We start from the raw sequence: 18,412 nt of genomic DNA on the forward strand, positions 1-18,412 counted from the left end.
TCACATTACAGTGAACTTTTATTCAAAATGGCCCAGTAGCAGATGTTACATACAAGACTAATAGTAACAAATACAACACAAGGCAGAATGTCACAACCCTAACACTGAGCCTACCCAGAAACCACCCTGTCACACCCCCCCCCCCCCCCAGGACACCATGTAGAACTGAAACAATATGGCTTTATCTCTACCGGATAGGGGGGGAGTCACTGCTACTCATCTGATCATTTTAGAGCCACACAAATGCTTAGTGGACAGGGGCAAGGTGTTGGCTTCTGGACAGGAGAGCCATCTGAAATAACAGACTCCCTGAAAGGAGTAACACCGAGGTTAAGAGTCAAGGCTTTAGAAACATTTGCGGTGGACGATAGACGGGCCGGATTCCTCGTATTCCTGCTTGGAAATCCACATCTGTTGGAAGGTGGAGAGAGAGGCCAGGATGGAACCGCCAATCCACACAGAGTATTTACGCTCGGGAGGGGCAATGATCTGGCAACAAGAGATTTGAACGCATTCATTAGTAAAACAGGGAGATCTAAAGTGGTTTTATTGCAGAACAGTCATAAATTAGATTTCTGATTAAAGTATTCGGGAAGCCAAAAAGATCACATGAGAAAAAATAAATGAGGCTAGTCGAGAGATGCCACACTGAATGCCCATGGGCTAAAAGTGACAGAATAACACGTGAATGCCCACCTTAATCTTCATAGTAGGAGGTGCCAAGCCACTGATCTCCTTCTGCATTCTATCAGCGATGCCAGGGAACATAGTGGTTCCACCTGAGAGAACAGTGTTGGCATACAGGTCTTTCCTGATGTCCACATCACACTTCATGATAGAGTTGTAAGTGGTCTCATGCACTCCAGTGCTTTCCATTCCTACAAAAGCAAGCATGTACATGTCAATGGCAGCCCCAGGAACAGAAATTAACAGGCCTACAAGTATGGCTCTTTTAATGAGGTCAGTGAACACGCAACTGGCAAGAAGCTCAGAGCTCCAGAGGATTATATAGTGGTGAATGACTGTCACTAAGCTGAGTAACATTGTCTAGACAAGAACATTTGTACATGTATTAAAGAGCGACTCCAGTGGCCAAATGAAACCTTTTCCCACTGATTTATAAAAAAATACATTTTTTTTAAAGCCAGAAAGTTGTATGTTTAGTGCTTATGAATAGTCATATCAATACATAGAGGGTGCATCTTGTGTGACCTCTACCAAGAGGAATCATTTTCAGAGCCTCCATTTTAGTAGTGGATAGAAATGAGGATTTCGGGACTAGAATTGCTACAGTCACCAGCCATAGACAAATGGCTTTTAACAAAGACATTTTTTAGCTGAAGTTCCTCTTTAAGGACACAGAAAAACATCTCACCAATGAAGGACGGCTGGAACATGGTCTCAGGGCACCGGAAGCGCTCGTTGCCGATAGTGATGACCTGTCCATCAGGCAGCTCGTAGCTCTTCTCCAGAGAGGAACTGGAGGCAGAGGTATTCATCTCCTGCTCAAAGTCCAGCGCCACGTAGGCCAGCTTCTCCTTGATGTCGCGCACAATCTCCCTCTCGGCCGTGGTGGTGAAGCTGTAGCCACGCTCAGTCAGGATCTTCATCAGGTAGTCCGTGAGGTCGCGTCCGGCCAGGTCCAGACGCAGGATGGCGTGGGGAAGAGCGTAGCCCTCGTAGATGGGCACCGTGTGGCTAACGCCATCCCCAGAATCCATCACGATTCCTGTGGTGCGACCAGATGCGTACAAAGAAAGCACGGCCTGGATACCTACATACATGGCTGGGCTGTTGAAGGTCTCAAACATGATCTGGTGGAAGAATAGAAGGTGGGAATTAGGACTGTGAGAGACTCTTTATCGAAAAGGTGTTTAAAACACCTACAAATACTGCTAAGAATGTGAGGCCCACCACTAAATCAATACCTACCCTCAGGCAAGGTGAACAGAGTAACCCTGATGTGAAACTACTCTACATTCTGCTGGTGGATGAGGAGTCCATGTAAATAAAATGGCTGAGTTTATTTACTACTGCCACAGTGTTTATTTGTAAAAAACGTAATGCCCCCACTTACCTGGGTCATCTTCTCCCTGTTGGCTTTGGGGTTGAGTGGGGCCTCTGTGAGCAGGACGGGATGCTCTTCAGGGGCCACACGCAGCTCATTGTAGAAGGTGTGATGCCAGATCTTCTCCATGTCGTCCCAGTTGGTAACAATGCCGTGCTCGATGGGGTACTTCAGAGTCAGGATGCCCCTCTTGCTCTGGGCCTCATCTCCCACGTAGCTGTCCTTCTGTCCCATGCCCACCATCACACCCTGGGGAAAGAGACATTACGTTACACTTTGTCCCTGCACTACGCATAAACTCAATTTACACTACAGAAGTTGTTTTCAAATGTTGGCTTGAGTTGCCTGTATGTTTCACATAAACAGCGCAGTCAATTTCTTAACTCATGAAATCAATCTTTAGGCTAACAATACATTATGCTTTTGTTAGTGGGTTTGGGGAGGGGTGTCCTTTTCTTTTTTAATGAGGCCATTTCTGGCCAATATTTGTCCATTTAGTAGACCTCTTGGCTCAAGAGCACCCCCAGAAGGAAGAGTTGTATAGCCTCTTCAAAATATCCCAAAGTCAAATATAGGAGATAGAGAACATTACTGTAACTATACACATTCTCAAACATCTAAATTCCAAAATCAGGGGTATTAATGTAGAGTTGGTCCCCTCCTTTGCTGCTATAATAGCCTCCACTCATCTGAGAAGGCTTTCCACTAGATGTTTGAACAATGCTGTGGGGAATTGCTTCCATGCAGCCACAAGAGCATTAGTGAAGTCAGGCACTGATGTTGAGCAAATAGGCCTGACTCACAGTCAGTGTTCCACTTCATCACAAAAGTGTTCAATGGGGTTGAGGTCCGGGCTCTGAGCAGGCCAGTCAAGTTCTTCCATACAATCCACAGACCATTTCTGTATGGACCTCGCTTTGTGCACTGGAGTATTGTCATGCTGAAACAGGAAATGGTCTTCACCCAAACTGTTGCCACAAAGACAAGAGCACAGAATCATCCAGAAAGTCATTGTATGCTGTAGTGGTAAGATGTCCCATTAATGGAATTAAGCAGCCTAACCTGAAACATGAAAAACAGCCCCAGACCATTATTCCTCCAAACTTTAGTTGACACTACAGTCGGGCAGGTAGCGTTCTCCTGGCCTCCGTCAAACTGCTTCCAGGGGCAGACCATTTTTACATGCTTCAGCAGTCCAATTCTGTGAGCTTGTGTGGCCTACCACTTCACAGCTGAGCCATTGTTGCTCCTAGATGTTTCCACTTCACGATAACAGCACTTACAGTTGACCAGGGCAGCTCCAGCAGGGCAGAAATTTGACAAACTGACTTGTTGGAAAGGTGGCATTCTAGGACAGTGCCACATTGAAGGTCAGAGCTTTTCAGTAAGGCCTTTCTACTGACAACATGTGGATGGAACAGCCAAATCCACTCATTTGAAGGAGTGTCCACATATAGTTTGTGTATAAAACTATAGCCTGTATTAAGTGAATCCAATATCCAAGAGCCCAGTATGGTTCCAACCTGATGTCTAGGTCTTCCAACAATGGAGGGGAAGACAGCACGGGGAGCATCATCCCCTGCAAAACCAGCCTTGCACATGCCTGAACCATTGTCAACCACCAGTGCAGCAATTTCGTCTTCAGCCATTCTGTAAAAAAACAGAGGATTAATGAATCAAGGCCTAAAAAGCAAGAACAAAGCCATACCATTTTCTGGGTCAGGGTATATCATCAATACAGACCACATATTACTACAGTATAAATAAGACAAATTAGAAGTCCTCATTAGTAAGTGTAGACATAGGACCATAGGCAGCTGTAATTCGTAACAATTAGTTCAAATGTTTGACCAGTGATTTAAAAGAGCACTAGTCTACTAGCAGACCTTGTAAAAAGTGGAAATACAATCATTTGGAACAAAGCAAAGAATTCCAATCAGTCATTTATTCTTTCTCAATATTTGGCTCCGATGCCAACAGCTCAAACACGTATTCACAGACAAATCCAAGCAAAGCTGTATTTCAAATGAAGTGATTTTAACCATAGCTAGAACATATATAACGATACAACTCCACATTTCAGATTGGCTTTCTCAAACGTCGGGATAGTGGCGTTTGATTACCTGTCAGTTAGGATGCTTTCTCTTCAAGAATCCGGGAATGATGTCTTCAATGAAGTGTAGCATCCACATTTCAGCAGGAGACTATATACCTCCTTTTCTCCACAACCGTGTCTCGTCCTCCGCCTTCGCGTTCACCTGCTCACACCAAATATGGGCATTGTTTTCAAAAAAAGACACCGGATTGGATTGGGAGGTGTTTTACGGTGGAAGTGACCGACCGTTGTCATTCACATGGTAGACGATATTAAAGAGATTGGAAGGTAACAGGTACATGTTGGGTTAGCAGAAAGGTTTTGGGTAATTTAAAGTCAGTATCATTTGGAAATGTAAGCAACGTCGTTGAATGTGTTAGCAGGCTAACCCAATATCAAGTGAATCCACATTGTGGAAAAGACAACAAAGAAGAGGTCTGGGGAAAAGAGGTCTGGGGCGATCATATTGTAGTGAGACAAAAGTAGCCGATAGTGCGCGATCAAATGTAATACCTCTACGTGCTCCATCCCTTCGTAATTTATGAACATGACTTGATTGTTTTGTTTTGTTAAATAAATGTTTCCCAAACTATTATTTTGAAAGATCAGCTGCGTGTCATGCATCATATCTGCGCACCCTGGACCAGAGTGTTGCATTGAAAGTTTGACGAGATACAGGTATAGGTGGGCTATGCTGCCCTTCATAGTCTGTAGACATTAATCAAATACATATTAGACCATGTCAAATACGTGACCTGTGTTTAGTTATTCAGTACTTTACAATGCAACCTCAAAGCACCTAGTATACACAGGCAGCCTAATTATGATCTGATTTGTCAAAATACCAATAATTGGGCAAAATATCAGAATTGGGCTGCCTTTGGGTAAAAATCAGGTATAATTGCTCCCGAAATACAGGCTAGTAGAAGGCAATTCTTGTAAAAAAGAAACTCAATGTGTGAGAGGCCTGTACTGTCTGTGGGGCTGTAATTGGCTAACAGGCAGAGATGGTGTGTGGGTAAAATCACTGGGGTTAGCCAAACCAATGTGTAGTGATCATTGCGTTGTTTGCTCTATAACATGTTAGCTCATATGCCTTGCGACCGTGATATATGGGCCTAAGGTCGAGACAATAAGAAGACACAGTGGCTGAATAAATTCATCAACACCATTGTTTCATCACAAAACCGGAGAGCAACCTCTGTCTGGTGAAGTCCACAAAGCATATTGAATGTAACAAACAGTTACATGATCTACAGCATGGTCAAGTTAATGTTTCTGACATTTTCAGACTACTAAACAACTGTTGATTTAGAACCACAGAGAGTTACCACAAGTTGCAAAGAAAACAGAAGCTGCCTTCACTATTCCAGCACCATTTCAACATCATCAAATCACCTATGCTTAGTCTAATACAGTGACAACTAGAAGATACCAAAAACAATTTAGTTCAATCAATGAAAGCTAAATGTGATGTGGCTGTTCATGGTTCTGATTTCTGTGTGTGTGTGTGTGTGTGCATCCTCCTCTCTTTCATGTTGATGAAACAGTCTATGACTCTGTCATACAGTACACACTTTGTTTTTGTTTTCCTAGGTGACCTGGCTAAAATTATTGCTCGCAACCTAACTTCCTTTCATGGGCAACGATGTGCCGCTAGGTAACATTAGCCTACTACAGTACATTAGCTACATATTGAACTTCCATCCTCTCAGGCCAGGGGCACAATGTATGAATTAATGGTTGGATCAAAATCGCCATTATAATCATTGGCCAGTACGGAGAATTAAGTAAAACCACAAGTCCAAATCCCTATCGCCATCCATGGGTAATTTAGGAAAGGGCCAATTTTAGCTCGCGAGCAAACGGAGGAAAACAGCACAACAAGATACAATTAATGTCTCTGTCAATTATGTTTGGCTTTTTTTTGGGTGTGCCAGGACCATTCACAGTTGAGCTCGCTCAGTTTAGCTCAACGCTGATTGGCTATTATTATTTTTTAAATGATCAAGGGAGGCCAAATGCTTGCTGGCTTCCCTTGCATTCAATGCTACGGGCGGCAATAATGTTGACCACACAGCATCAGATAGATGGCCGCTGTTTCGCTCGCTCGGATGCTTTCTCTGGTGAGATTCGTTCAGCCTCTTGCGAACTGAAGGATGTTTATGTATTGTTTTATTGGTCAATGTTTTGGGAAAGCCTGACTTCCCTTGCCATCTATGAATACACGCCACTGCTAACAGCGGTAGTAAACTGCTCAACTAAGGGGCAATGCTGTTCAATCTACCACAGACCTGGCTACCTACCAGATGGTCATCACTCTAGATACCACAGCCACAAAGTCATAAAACCCGCCTATTTCTATAATTTTTACAAGGTTTTCACACACTGTTGCTGGTATTTTGGCCCATTCCCCCATGCAGATCTCCTCTAGAACAGTAATGTTTTGGGGCTGTTGCTGGACAACACAGACTTTCAACTCCCTCCAAAGATGTTCTATGGGGTTGAGATCTGGAGACTGGCTAGGCCACTCCAGGACCTTGAAATGCTTCTTACGAAGCCACTCCTTCGTTGCCCGGGCGGTGTGTTTATGGATCATTATCATGCTGAAAGACCCAGCCACGTTTCATCTTCAATGCCCTTGTTGATGGAAGGAGGTTTTCACTCAAAATATCACAATACATGGCCCCATTCATTCTTTCCTTTACAAGGATCAGTCGTCCTGGTCCCTTTGCAGAAAAACAGCCCCAAAGCATGATGTTTCCACCCCCATGCTTCACAGTAGGTGTCACGTTCTGACCCTAGTTCTTGTGTTATTTTTTGTTTTAGTTTGTCAGGATATGAGTTGGGTGGGCATTCTATGTTTTGTGTTTCTAGGTTGGTTTTCTGTGTTCGGCCTAGTATGGTTCTCAATCAGAGGCAGGTGTCGTTAGTTGGGTTTCAATGTTGTTTTGTGGGTGATTGTTTCCGTGTCTGTGTTTGTTCGCCACATGGTACTGTTTCGGTTTTGTTCACGTTTATTGTTTTGTATTTGTGTTCATGTTGAGTTTTTCATATTAAAAACCATGGACACTTACCACGCCACATCTTGGTCCGATCCTTGCTACACCTCCTCTTCAGACAAAGAGGAGGAAAACCCTTACAGTAGGTGTGGTGTTCTTTGGATGCAACTCAGCATTCTTTTTCCTCCAAACACAACAAGTTGAGTTTTTACCAAAAAGTTATATTTTGGTTTCATCTGACCATATGATATTCTCCCAATCTTCTGCTGGATCATCCAAATGCTCTCTAGCAAACTTCAGACGGGCCTGGCCTCACCGTTTGTATTGATTGGGGCGCCGACTGAGATGGCCGCCTCGCTCGCGTTCCTAGGAAACTATGCAGTGTTTTGTTTTTTTACGTGTTATTTCTTACATTAGTACCCCAGGTCATCTTAGGTTTCATTACATACAGTCGAGAAGAACTACTGAATATAAGATCAGCGTCAACTCACCATCAGTACGACCAAGAATATGTTTTCCGCGACGCGGATCCTGTGTTCTGCCTTACAAACAGGACAACGGAATGGATCGCATGCAGCGACCCAAGGAAACGACTCAGAAAAAGAGGGAAACGCGGCGGTGTTCTGGTCAGACTCCGAAAAAGGGCACATCGCGCACCACTTCCCAGTATTCTTCTTGCCAATGTCCAGTCTCTCGACAACAAGGTTGATGAAATCCGAGCAAGGGTGGCATTCCAGAGGGACATCAGAGACTGCAACGTTCTTTGCTTTACGGAGACATGGCTTACTGGGAAAACGCTATCCAGGGCGGTGCAGCCAACGGGTTTCTCCACGCATCACGCCGACAGAAACAAACATCTCTCTGGTAAGAAGAGTGGCGGGGGCGTATGCCTCATGACTAACGGGACATGGTGTGATGAAGGAAACATACAGGAACTCAAATCCTTCTGTTCACCTGATTTAGAATTCCTCACAATCAAATGTAGACCGCATTATCTTCCAAGAGAATTCTCTTCGATTATAATCACAGCCGTATATATCCCCCCCAAGCAGACACATCGATGGCTCTGAACGAACTTTATTTAACTCTTTGCAAACTGGAAAACATTTATCCGGAGGCTGCATTCATTGTAGCTGGGGATTTTAACAAAGCCAATCTGAAAACAAGACTCCCTAAATTTTATCAGCATATCGATTGCGCAACCAGGGGTGGTAAAACCTTGGATCATTGTTACTCTAACTTCCGCGACGCATATAAGGCCCTGCCCCGCCCCCCTTTCGGAAAAGCTGACCACGACTCCATTTTGCTGATCCCTGCCTACAGGCAGAAATTAAAACAAGAGGCTCCCACGCTGAGGTCTGTCCAACGCTGGTCAGACCAAGCTGACTCTACACTCCAAGACTGTTTCCATCACGTGGACTGGGACATGTTTCGTATTGCGTCAGATGGGAATATTGACGAATACGCTGATTCGGTGTGCGAGTTCATTAGAACCTGCGTCGAAGATGTCGTTCCCATAGCAACGATAAAAACATTCCCTAACCAGAAACCGCGGATTGATGGCAGCATTCGCGTGAAACTGAAAGCACGAACCACTGCTTTTAATCAGGGCAAGGTGACTGGAAACATGACTGAATACAAACAGTGCAGCTATTCCCTCCGTAAGGCTATCAAACAAGCTAAGCGTCAGTACAGAGACAAAGTGGAATCTCAATTCAATGGCTCAGACACAAGAGGCATGTGGCAGGGTCTACAGTCAATCACGGACTACAAGATGAAATCCAGCCCAGTCACGGACCAGGATGTCTTGCTCCCAGGCAGACTAAATAGCTTTTTTGCCCGCTTTGAGGACAATACAGTGCCACTGACACGGCCTGCAACGGAAACATGCAGTCTCTCCTTCACTGCAGCCGAGGTGAGTAAGACATTTAAACGTGTTAACCCTCGCAAGGCTGCAGGCCCAGACGGCATCCCCAGCCGCGCCCTCAGAGCATGCGCAGACCAGCTGGCCGGTGTGTTTACGGACATATTCAATCAATCCCTATACCAGTCTGCTGTTCCCACATGCTTCAAGAGGGCCACCATTGTTCCTGTTCCCAAGAAAGCTAAGGTAACTGAGCTAAACGACTACCGCCCCGTAGCACTCACTTCCGTCATCATGAAGTGCTTTGAGAGACTAGTCAAGGACCATATCACCTCCACCCTACCTGACACCCTAGACCCACTCCAATTTGCTTACCGCCCAAATAGGTCCACAGACGATGCAATCTCAACCACACTGCACACTGCCCTAACCCACCTGGACAAGAGGAATACCTATGTGAGAATGCTGTTCATCGACTACAGCTCGGCATTCAACACCATAGTACCCTCCAAGCTCGTCATCAAGCTCGAGACCCTGGGTCTCGACCCCGCCCTGTGCAACTGGGTACTGGACTTCCTGACGGGCCGCCCCCAGGTGGTGAGGGTAGGCAACAACATCTCCTCCCCGCTGATCCTCAACACGGGGCCCCACAAGGGTGCGTTCTGAGCCCTCTCCTGTACTCCCTGTTCACCCACGACTGCGTGGCCACGCACGCCTCCAACTCAATCATCAAGTTTGCGGACGACACAACAGTGGTAGGCTTGATTACCAACAACGACGAGACGGCCTACAGGGAGGAGGTGAGGGCCCTCGGAGTGTGGTGTCAGGAAAATAACCTCACACTCAACGTCAACAAAACTAAGGAGATGATTGTGGACTTCAGGAAACAGCAGAGGGAACACCCCCTATCCACATCGATGGAACAGTAGTGGAGAGGGTAGCTAGTTTTAAGTTCCTCGGCATACACATCACAGACAAACTGAATTGGTCCACTCACACTGACAGCGTCGTGAAGAAGGCGCAGCAGCGCCTATTCAACCTCAGGAGGCTGAAGAAATTCGGCTTGTCACCAAAAGCACTCACAAACTTCTACAGATGCACAATCGAGAGCATCCTGGCGGGCTGTATCACCGCCTGGTACGGCAACTGCTCCGCCCTCAACCGTAAGGCTCTCCAGAGGGTAGTGAGGACTGCACAACGCATCACCGGGGCAAACTACCTGCCCTCCAGGACACCTACACCACCCGTTGTTACAGGAAGGCCATAAAGATCATCAAGGACATCAACCACCCGAACCACTGCCTGTTCACCCCGCTATCATCCAGAAGGCGAGGTCAGTACAGGTGCATCAAAGCTGGGACCGAGAGACTGAAAAACAGCTTCTATCTCAAGGCCATCAGACTGTTAAACAGCCACCACTAACATTGAGTGGCTGCTGCCAACACACTGTCATTGACACTGACCCAACTCCAGCCATTTTAATAATGGGAATTGATGGGAAATGATGTAAATATATCACTAGCCACTTTAAACAATGCTACCTTATATAATGTTACTTACCCTACATTATTCATCTCATATGCATATGTATATACTGTACTCTACATCATCGACTGCATCCTTATGTAACACATGTATCACTAGCCACTTTAACTATGCCACTTTGTTTACTTTGTCTACACACTCATCTCATATGTATATACTGTACTCGATACCATCTACTGTATGCTGCTCTGTACCATCACTCATTCATATATCCTTATGTACATGTTCCTTATCCCCTTACACTGTGTATAAGACAGTAGTTTTGGAATTGTTAGTTAGATTACTTGTTGGTTATCACTGCATTGTCGGAACTAGAAGCACAAGCATTTCGCTACACTCGCATTAACATCTGCTAACCATGTGTATGTGACAAATAAAATTTGATTTGATTTGATTTGATTTGACATGTACTGACTTAAGCAGTGGGACACGTCTGGCACTGCAGGATTTGAGTCCCTGGCGGCGTAGTGTGTTACTGATGGTAGGCTTTGTTACTTTGGTCCCAGCTCTCTGCAGGTCATTCACTAGGCCCCCCCGTGTGGTTCTGGGATTTTTGCTCACTGTTTCTGTGATCATTTTTACCCCACTTGGTGAGATCTTGCGTGGAGCCCCAGATCAAGGGAGATTATTAGTGGTCTTGTATGTCTACCATTTCCTAATAATTGCTCCCACAGTTGATTTCTTCAAACCAAGCTCCTTACCTATTGCAGATTCAGATTCAGTCTTCCCATTCTGAGGTTGTGGACAGGTCTTTTATACTGATTTTGTTTCTGGTGTCCCTTTTAAAGAAGTTACAGGTCTGTGAGAGCCATAAATCTTGCTTGTTTGTAGGTGACCAAATACTTATTTTCCACCATCATTTGCAAATAATTAAATAAAAAATCCTACAATGTGATTTTCTGGATTTGTTTTCTAATTTTGTCTGTCATAGTTGAAGTGTACCTATGATGAAAATTACAGGCCTCATCTTTTTTTAAGTGGGAGAACTTGCACAATTGGTGGCCGACTAAATATTTTTTTGCCCCACTGTATATGGGGCTTTGGTGACAAACGGATGGCACTGTGATAGACTGCATCCAATTTGTGGAGTAGGGTATTGGAGGCTATTTTGTAAATGCATCGCCGAAGTTTGGTAGGATGGTCAGTTTTACAAGGGTATGTTTGGCAGCATGAGTGAAGGATGCTTTGTTGCGAGATAGGAAGCCAATTCTAGATTTAACTTTGGATTGGAGATGTTTGATGTGGGTCTGGAAGGAGAGTTTACAGTCTAACCAGACACCAGGTATTTGTAGTTGTCCACGTATTCTAAGTCAGAGCCGTCCAGAGTTGATGTTGGACAGGCGGGCAGGTGGCATTTTGAAAATGCATTTAGTTTTACTTGTATTTAAGAGCAGTTGGAGGCCACGGAAGGAGAGTTGTATGGCATTGAAGTTTGCTTGGAGGGTTGTTAACACAGTGTCCAAAGAAGGGCCAAAAGTATACAGAATGGTGTCATCTGCGTAGAGGTGGATCAGAGACTCACCAGCAGCAAGAGCGACATCATTGATATATACAGAGAAGAGAGTCGGTCCAAGAATTGAACCCTGTGGCACCCCCATAGAGACTGCCAGAGGTCCGGACAGCAGACCCTCCGATTTGACACACTGAACTCTATCAGAGAAGTAGTTGGTGAACCAGGCGAGGCAGTCATTTGAGAAACTAAGGCTGTCGAGTCTGCCGATGAGGATGTGGTGACTGACAGAGTCGAAAGCCTTGGCCAGATCATTGAATACGGCTGCACAGTAATGTTTCTTATCAATGGCAGTTAAGAGATCGTTTAGGACCTAGAGCATGGCTGAGGTGCACCCATGACCAGCTTTGAAACCAGATTGCATAGCAGAGAGGGTATGGTGAGATTCAAAATGGTCGGTAATTTGTTTGTCGACTTGGCTTTCGAAGATCTTAGAAAGGCAGTGTAGGATAGATATGTCTAGCAGTTTGGGTCAAGAGTGTCCCCCCCTTTGAAGAGGGGGATGACCGCAGCTGCTTTCCAATCTTTGGGAATCTCAGACGACACGAAAGAGGTTGAACAGGCTAGTAATAGGGGTGGCAACAATTTCGGCAGATAATTTTAGAAAGGGTCCAGATTGTCTAGCCCGGCTGATTTGTAGGTCCAGATTTTGCAGCTCTTTCAGAAAATCTGACTGGATTTGGGAGAAGGAGAAATACACTGGAGGTCTGGAGTACAGCTCATACACTGGAGATCTGAACTACTGCTGGTTCTGTTCTACCTAATCATTAATGGCACCCACCTGGTATCCCAGGTCTAAATCAATACCTGATTAGAGGGGAACAATGAAAAATAAAGCAGTGGAACTGTCTTCCAGTCCAGATATGAATATGAGGGCTATACAGTATCAGTTCTAGGTACCTGCAGCCACCAACAAAAGACTAAGATCCCTAAGGGTTTAGATTAAACCACTGAGGTTCTCCCATGCTCAGTCAGTCTTCACTACCAGTGTAGGTCATGTGACAATGTGAAGACAGCACTGCCATCTAGTGGACATCATGTAACAGGGATCTCCAGCTGCAGGCCTAAATCAGTATAAATCAGGAACCTGACTGCAGGAAATGTGCCTGCCGTTAAGTCCCACCCAGTTGACCAGGATCAATGCCAAAACAGGCGTCGGGTAGACAGCTCTTTGGTAAACTCACCTCAAAGAACTGGTAGAACACACACCTGAAAGCCTTTCATGACAAGACCCCCTGATATAAAATGAGCTGTCTTTTTATGTTAGTCAACTGATGTGATTAGAACAGCTATAAACATGACAGTGGGCTTTCAGTGTACATTATAGAATGTAATCTAATGAGATGAAAATGTCATCTGGCCAGCACATCCCATAGATTGAGAGATGAAGCAATAAACATGAGGTTCAGCAAGAGAATGTAACAATGAGAAAACCATTTGATTTAACCTGCAGTGGGTTCCAGCTAATGACAAATACATTAAGTGTGTTTACAAATCACATCATTCCCTGAAATGAAAAGTAAATTAATAAAAAAGTGACAAAACGCATATGACAAGACTTAATGTTGCAAATAGACTACACAGAGTATCACATTACAGTGAACTTTTATTCAAAATGGCCCAGTAGCAGATGTTACATACAAGACTAATAGTAACAAATACAACACAAGGCAATGTCACAACCCTAACACTGAGCCTACCCAGAAACCACCCTGTCACACCCCCAGGACACCATGTAGAACTGAAACAATATGGCTTTATCTCTACCGGTTAGGATAGGTGGAGTCACTGCTATTCATCTGATCATTTTAGAGCCACACAAATGCTTAGGGGACAGGGGCAAGGTGTTGGCTTCTGGACAGGAGAGCCATCTGAAATAACAGACTCCCTGAAAGGAGTAACACCGAGGTTAAGAGTCAAGGCTTTAGAAACATTTGCGGTGGACGATAGACGGGCCGGATTCCTCGTATTCCTGCTTGGAAATCCACATCTGTTGGAAGGTGGAGAGAGAGGCCAGGATGGAACCGCCAATCCACACAGAGTATTTACGCTCGGGAGGGGCGATGATCTGGCAACAAGAGATTTGAACGCATTCATTAGTAAAACAGGGAGATCTAAAGTGGTTTTATTGCAGAACAGTCATAAATTAGATTTCTGATTAAAGTATGTGGGAAGCCAAAAAGATCACATGAGAAAAAATAAATATGGCTAGTTGAGAGATGCCACACTGAATGCCCATGGGCTAAAAGTCACAGAATAACACGTGAATGCCCACCTTAATCTTCATAGTAGGAGGTGCCAAGCCACTGATCTCCTTCTGCATTCTATCAGCGATGCCAGGGAACATAGTGGTTCCACCAGAGAGAACAGTGTTGGCATACAGGTCTTTCCTGATGTCCACATCACACTTCATGATAGAGTTGTAGGTGGTCTCATGCACTCCAGTGCTTTCCATTCCTACAAAAGCAAGCATGTACATGTCAATGGCAGCCCTAGGAACAGAAATTAACAAGCCTACAAGTATGGCTCTTTTAATGAGGTCAGTGAACACGCAACTGGCAAGAACCTCAGCGCTCCAGAGGATTGTATAGTGGTGAATGACTGTCACTAAGCTGAGTAACTGTCTAGACAAGAACATTTGTACATGTATTAAAGAGCGACTCCAGTGGCCAAATGGAACCTTTGTCCGCTAATTTATAAAAAATACATTTTTTTAAAAGCCAGAAAGTTGTATGTTTATGCTATTGATATGACTAAATACTAGAGGGTGCATATTGTGTGACCTCTACCAGGAGGAATCATTTTCAGAGCCTCCATTTTAGTAGTGGATAGAAATGACGATTTCAGGACTATAATTACTAAACTCACCAACCATAGACAAATGGCTTTTAACAAAGACATTTTTAGATTAAGTTACTCTTTAAAGACACAGAAAACAGCTCACCAATGAAGGACGGCTGGAACATTGTCTCAGGGCACCGGAAGCGCTCGTTGCCGATAGTGATGACCTGTCCATCAGGCAGCTCGTAGCTCTTCTCCAGAGAGGAACTGGAGGCAGAGGTCTTCATCTCCTGCTCAAAGTCCAGCGCCACGTAGGCCAGCTTCTCCTTGATGTCGCGCACAATCTCCCTCTCGGCCGTGGTGGTGAAGCTGTAGCCACGCTCAGTCAGGATCTTCATCAGGTAGTCCGTGAGGTCGCGTCCGGCCAGGTCCAGACGCAGGATGGCGTGGGGAAGAGCGTAACCCTCGTAGATGGGCACCGTGTGGCTAACGCCATCCCCAGAATCCATCACGATTCCTGTGGTGCGACCAGATGCGTACAAAGAAAGCACGGCCTGGATACCTACATACATGGCTGGGCTGTTGAAGGTCTCAAACATGATCTGGTGGAAGAACAGAAGGTGGGAATTAGGACTGTGAGAGACTCTTTATCGAAAGGGTGTTTTAAACACCTACAAATACTGCTAAGATGACCCACTTACCTGGGTCATCTTTTCCCTGTTGGCTTTGGGGTTGAGTGGGGCCTTCTCCCTGTTGGCTTTGGGGTTGAGTGGGGCCTCTGGACAGGACGGGATGCTCTTCAGGGGCCACACGCAGCTCATTGTAGAAGGTGTGATGCCAGATCTTCTCCATGTCGTCCCAGTTGGTAACAATGCCGTGCTCGATGGGGTACTTCAGAGTCAGGATGCCCCTCTTGCTCTGGGCCTCATCTCCCACGTAGCTGTCCTTCTGTCCCATGCCCACCATCACACCCTGGGGAAAGAGACATTACCGTTCCATTCTGTCCCTGCACTACGCATAAACTCAATTTACACTACAGAAGTTGTTTTCAAATGTTGGCTTGAGTTGCCTGTATGTTTCACATAAACAGAGCAGTCAATTTCTTAACTCATGAAATCAATCTTTAGGCTAACAATACATTATGCTTTTGTTAGTGGGTTTGGGGAGGGGTGTCCTTTTCTTTTTTAATGAGGCCATTTCTGGCCAATATTTGTCCATTTAGTGGACCTCTTGGCTCAAGAGCACCCCCAGAAGGAAGAGTTCTGTATAGCCTCTTCAAAATATCCCAAAGTCAAATATTGGAGATTGAGAACATTACTGTAACTAGACACATTCTCAAACATCTAAATTCCAAAATCAGGGGTATTAATATGGAGTTGGTCCCCTCCTTTACTGCTATAATAGCCTCCACTCATCTGAGAAGGCTTTCCACTAGATGTTTGAACAATGCTGTGGGGAATTGCTTTCATTCAGCCACAAGAGCATTAGTGAAGTCAGGCACTGATGTTGAGCAAATAGGCCTGACTCGCAGTCAGTGTTCCACTTCATCACAAAAGTGGTCGATGGGGTTGAGGTCCGGGCTCTGAGCAGGCCAGTCAAGTTCTTCCATACGATCCACAGACCATTTCAGTATGGACCTCGCTTTGTGCGCAGGAGTAGTTATGCTGAAACAGGAAATAGTCTTACCCAAACTGTTGCCACAAAGACAAGAGCACAGAATCATCCAGAATGTCATTGTATGCTGTAGCGTTAAGATGTCCCATTAATGGAATTAAGTGGCCTAGCCTGAAACATGGAAAAACAGCCCTAGACCATTATTCCTCCACCAAACTTTAGTTGACAATACACAGTCGGGCAGGTAGCGTTCTCCTGGCATCCGCCAAGCCCAGATTCATCAGTCAGACTGCAAGATAGTGACGTGAGGCAACACTCAAGAGAACGTGTTTCCACTGCTCCAGAGTCCAATGGCAGTGAGCTTCACGCCACTCCAGCCAACGCTTGGCATTGCGCATCGTGATCTTAGGCTTGGCCACGGAAACTAACTTCATTAAGCTCCCGACGAACAGTTATTGTGCTGACGTTGCTTCCAGGGGCAGTTTGAAACTCGGTAGGGAGTGTTGCAACCAAGGTCAGACAATTTTTACATGCTTCTGCAGTCCCATTCTGTGAGCTTGTGTGGCCTACCACTTCACAGCTGAGCCATTGTTGCTCCTAGATGTTTCCACTTCACGATAAAAGCACTTACAGTTGACCAGGGTAGCTCTAGCAGGTCAGGAATTTGACAAACTGACTTGTTGGAAAGGTGGCATTCTAGGACAGTGCCACATTGAAAGTCAGAGCTTTAAGGCCCTTCTACTGACAACATGTGGATGAAACAGCCAAATCCACTCATTTGAAGGAGTGTCCACATATAGTTTGTGTATAAAAGTACAGCCTGTATGAAGTGAATCCGATATCCAAGAGCCCAGTATGGTTCCAACCTGATGTCTGGGTCTTCCAACAATGGAGGGGAAGACAGCACGGGGAGCATCATCCCCTGCAAAACCAGCCTTGCACATGCCTGAACCATTGTCAACCACCAGTGCAGCAATATCATCTTCAGCCATTCTGTAAAAAAACAGAGGATTAATGAATCAAGGCCTAAAAAGTAAGAACAAAGCCATACCATTTTCTGGGTCAGGGTATATCAATACAGACCACCAATTACTACAGTATAAATGAGACAAATTAGAGGTCCTCATTAGTAAGTGTAGACATAGGACCATAGTCAACTGTAATTCGTAACAATTAGTTAAAAATGTTTAACCACTGACTTAAAGAGAACTAGTCTACTAGCAGACATTGTAAAAACTGTGGAATTGAACCAAATACAATCATTTGGAACAAAGCAAAGAATTACAATCAGTAATTTAGTATTTCTCAATACATGGCTCCGATCCCAACAGCTCAAACACGTATTCACAGACAAATCCAAGCAAAGCTGTATTTCAAATCAAGTGATTTTAACCATAGCTAGAACACATTTAACGATACAACTCCACATTTCAGATTGGCTCTCAAACGTCGGGATAGTGGCGTTTGATTACCTGTCAGTTAGGATGCTTTCTCTTCAAGAATCCGGGAATAATGTCTTCAATGAAGTGTAGCATCCACATTTCAGCAGGAGACTATATACCTCCTTTTCTCCACAACCGTGTCTCATCCTCCGCCTTCGCGTTCACCTGCTCACACCAAATATGGGCATTGTTTTCAAAAAAAGACACCGGATTGGATTGGGAGGTGTTTTACGGTGGAAGTGACCGACCGTTGTCATTCACATGGTAGACGATATTAAAGAGATTGGTATACACAGGCAGCCTAATTCTGATCTGATTGGTCAAAATACCAATAATTGGGCAAAATATCATAATTGGGCTGCCTTTGGGTAAAAATCAGGTATAATTGCTCCTGAATACAGGCTAGCAGAAGGCAATTCTTGTAATAAAAAAATAAAAAAAAACTCAATGTGTGAGAGGCCTGTACTGTCTGTGGGGCTGTAATTGGCTAA

At 44.8% G+C, this 18,412-nt stretch overlaps 2 protein-coding genes across 2 annotated transcripts; both read right to left on the minus strand.

Annotated features, from left to right (window-relative positions):
* Positions 1 to 4,345, minus strand: LOC124020527 (actin, non-muscle 6.2). The gene is made up of 6 exons (XM_046335764.1): positions 4,192 to 4,345; positions 3,592 to 3,718; positions 2,078 to 2,317; positions 1,376 to 1,814; positions 697 to 878; positions 1 to 489 (listed from the first exon to the last, which is right to left on the minus strand). The coding sequence occupies exons 2-6, from the start codon at positions 3,715 to 3,717 to the stop codon at positions 346 to 348; spliced, it is 1,131 nt and encodes a 376-aa protein (XP_046191720.1). The 5' UTR covers position 3,718; positions 4,192 to 4,345; the 3' UTR covers positions 1 to 345.
* A 9,526-nt stretch (positions 4,346 to 13,871) lies between these two features.
* LOC124020528 (actin, non-muscle 6.2-like) lies at positions 13,872 to 18,107 on the minus strand. The gene is made up of 7 exons (XM_046335765.1): positions 17,952 to 18,107; positions 17,346 to 17,472; positions 15,650 to 15,837; positions 15,567 to 15,615; positions 15,029 to 15,467; positions 14,360 to 14,541; positions 13,872 to 14,152 (listed from the first exon to the last, which is right to left on the minus strand). Exons 2-7 carry the CDS (start codon positions 17,469 to 17,471, stop codon positions 14,009 to 14,011), a joined length of 1,128 nt encoding a protein of 375 aa, XP_046191721.1. The 5' UTR covers position 17,472; positions 17,952 to 18,107; the 3' UTR covers positions 13,872 to 14,008.
* Between the last annotated feature and the right edge of the window lie 305 nt (positions 18,108 to 18,412).

This window comes from Oncorhynchus gorbuscha, unplaced genomic scaffold, assembly GCF_021184085.1.
Source record: "Oncorhynchus gorbuscha isolate QuinsamMale2020 ecotype Even-year unplaced genomic scaffold, OgorEven_v1.0 Un_scaffold_844, whole genome shotgun sequence".
In the NCBI taxonomy this organism is placed as follows: domain Eukaryota; kingdom Metazoa; phylum Chordata; class Actinopteri; order Salmoniformes; family Salmonidae; genus Oncorhynchus; species Oncorhynchus gorbuscha.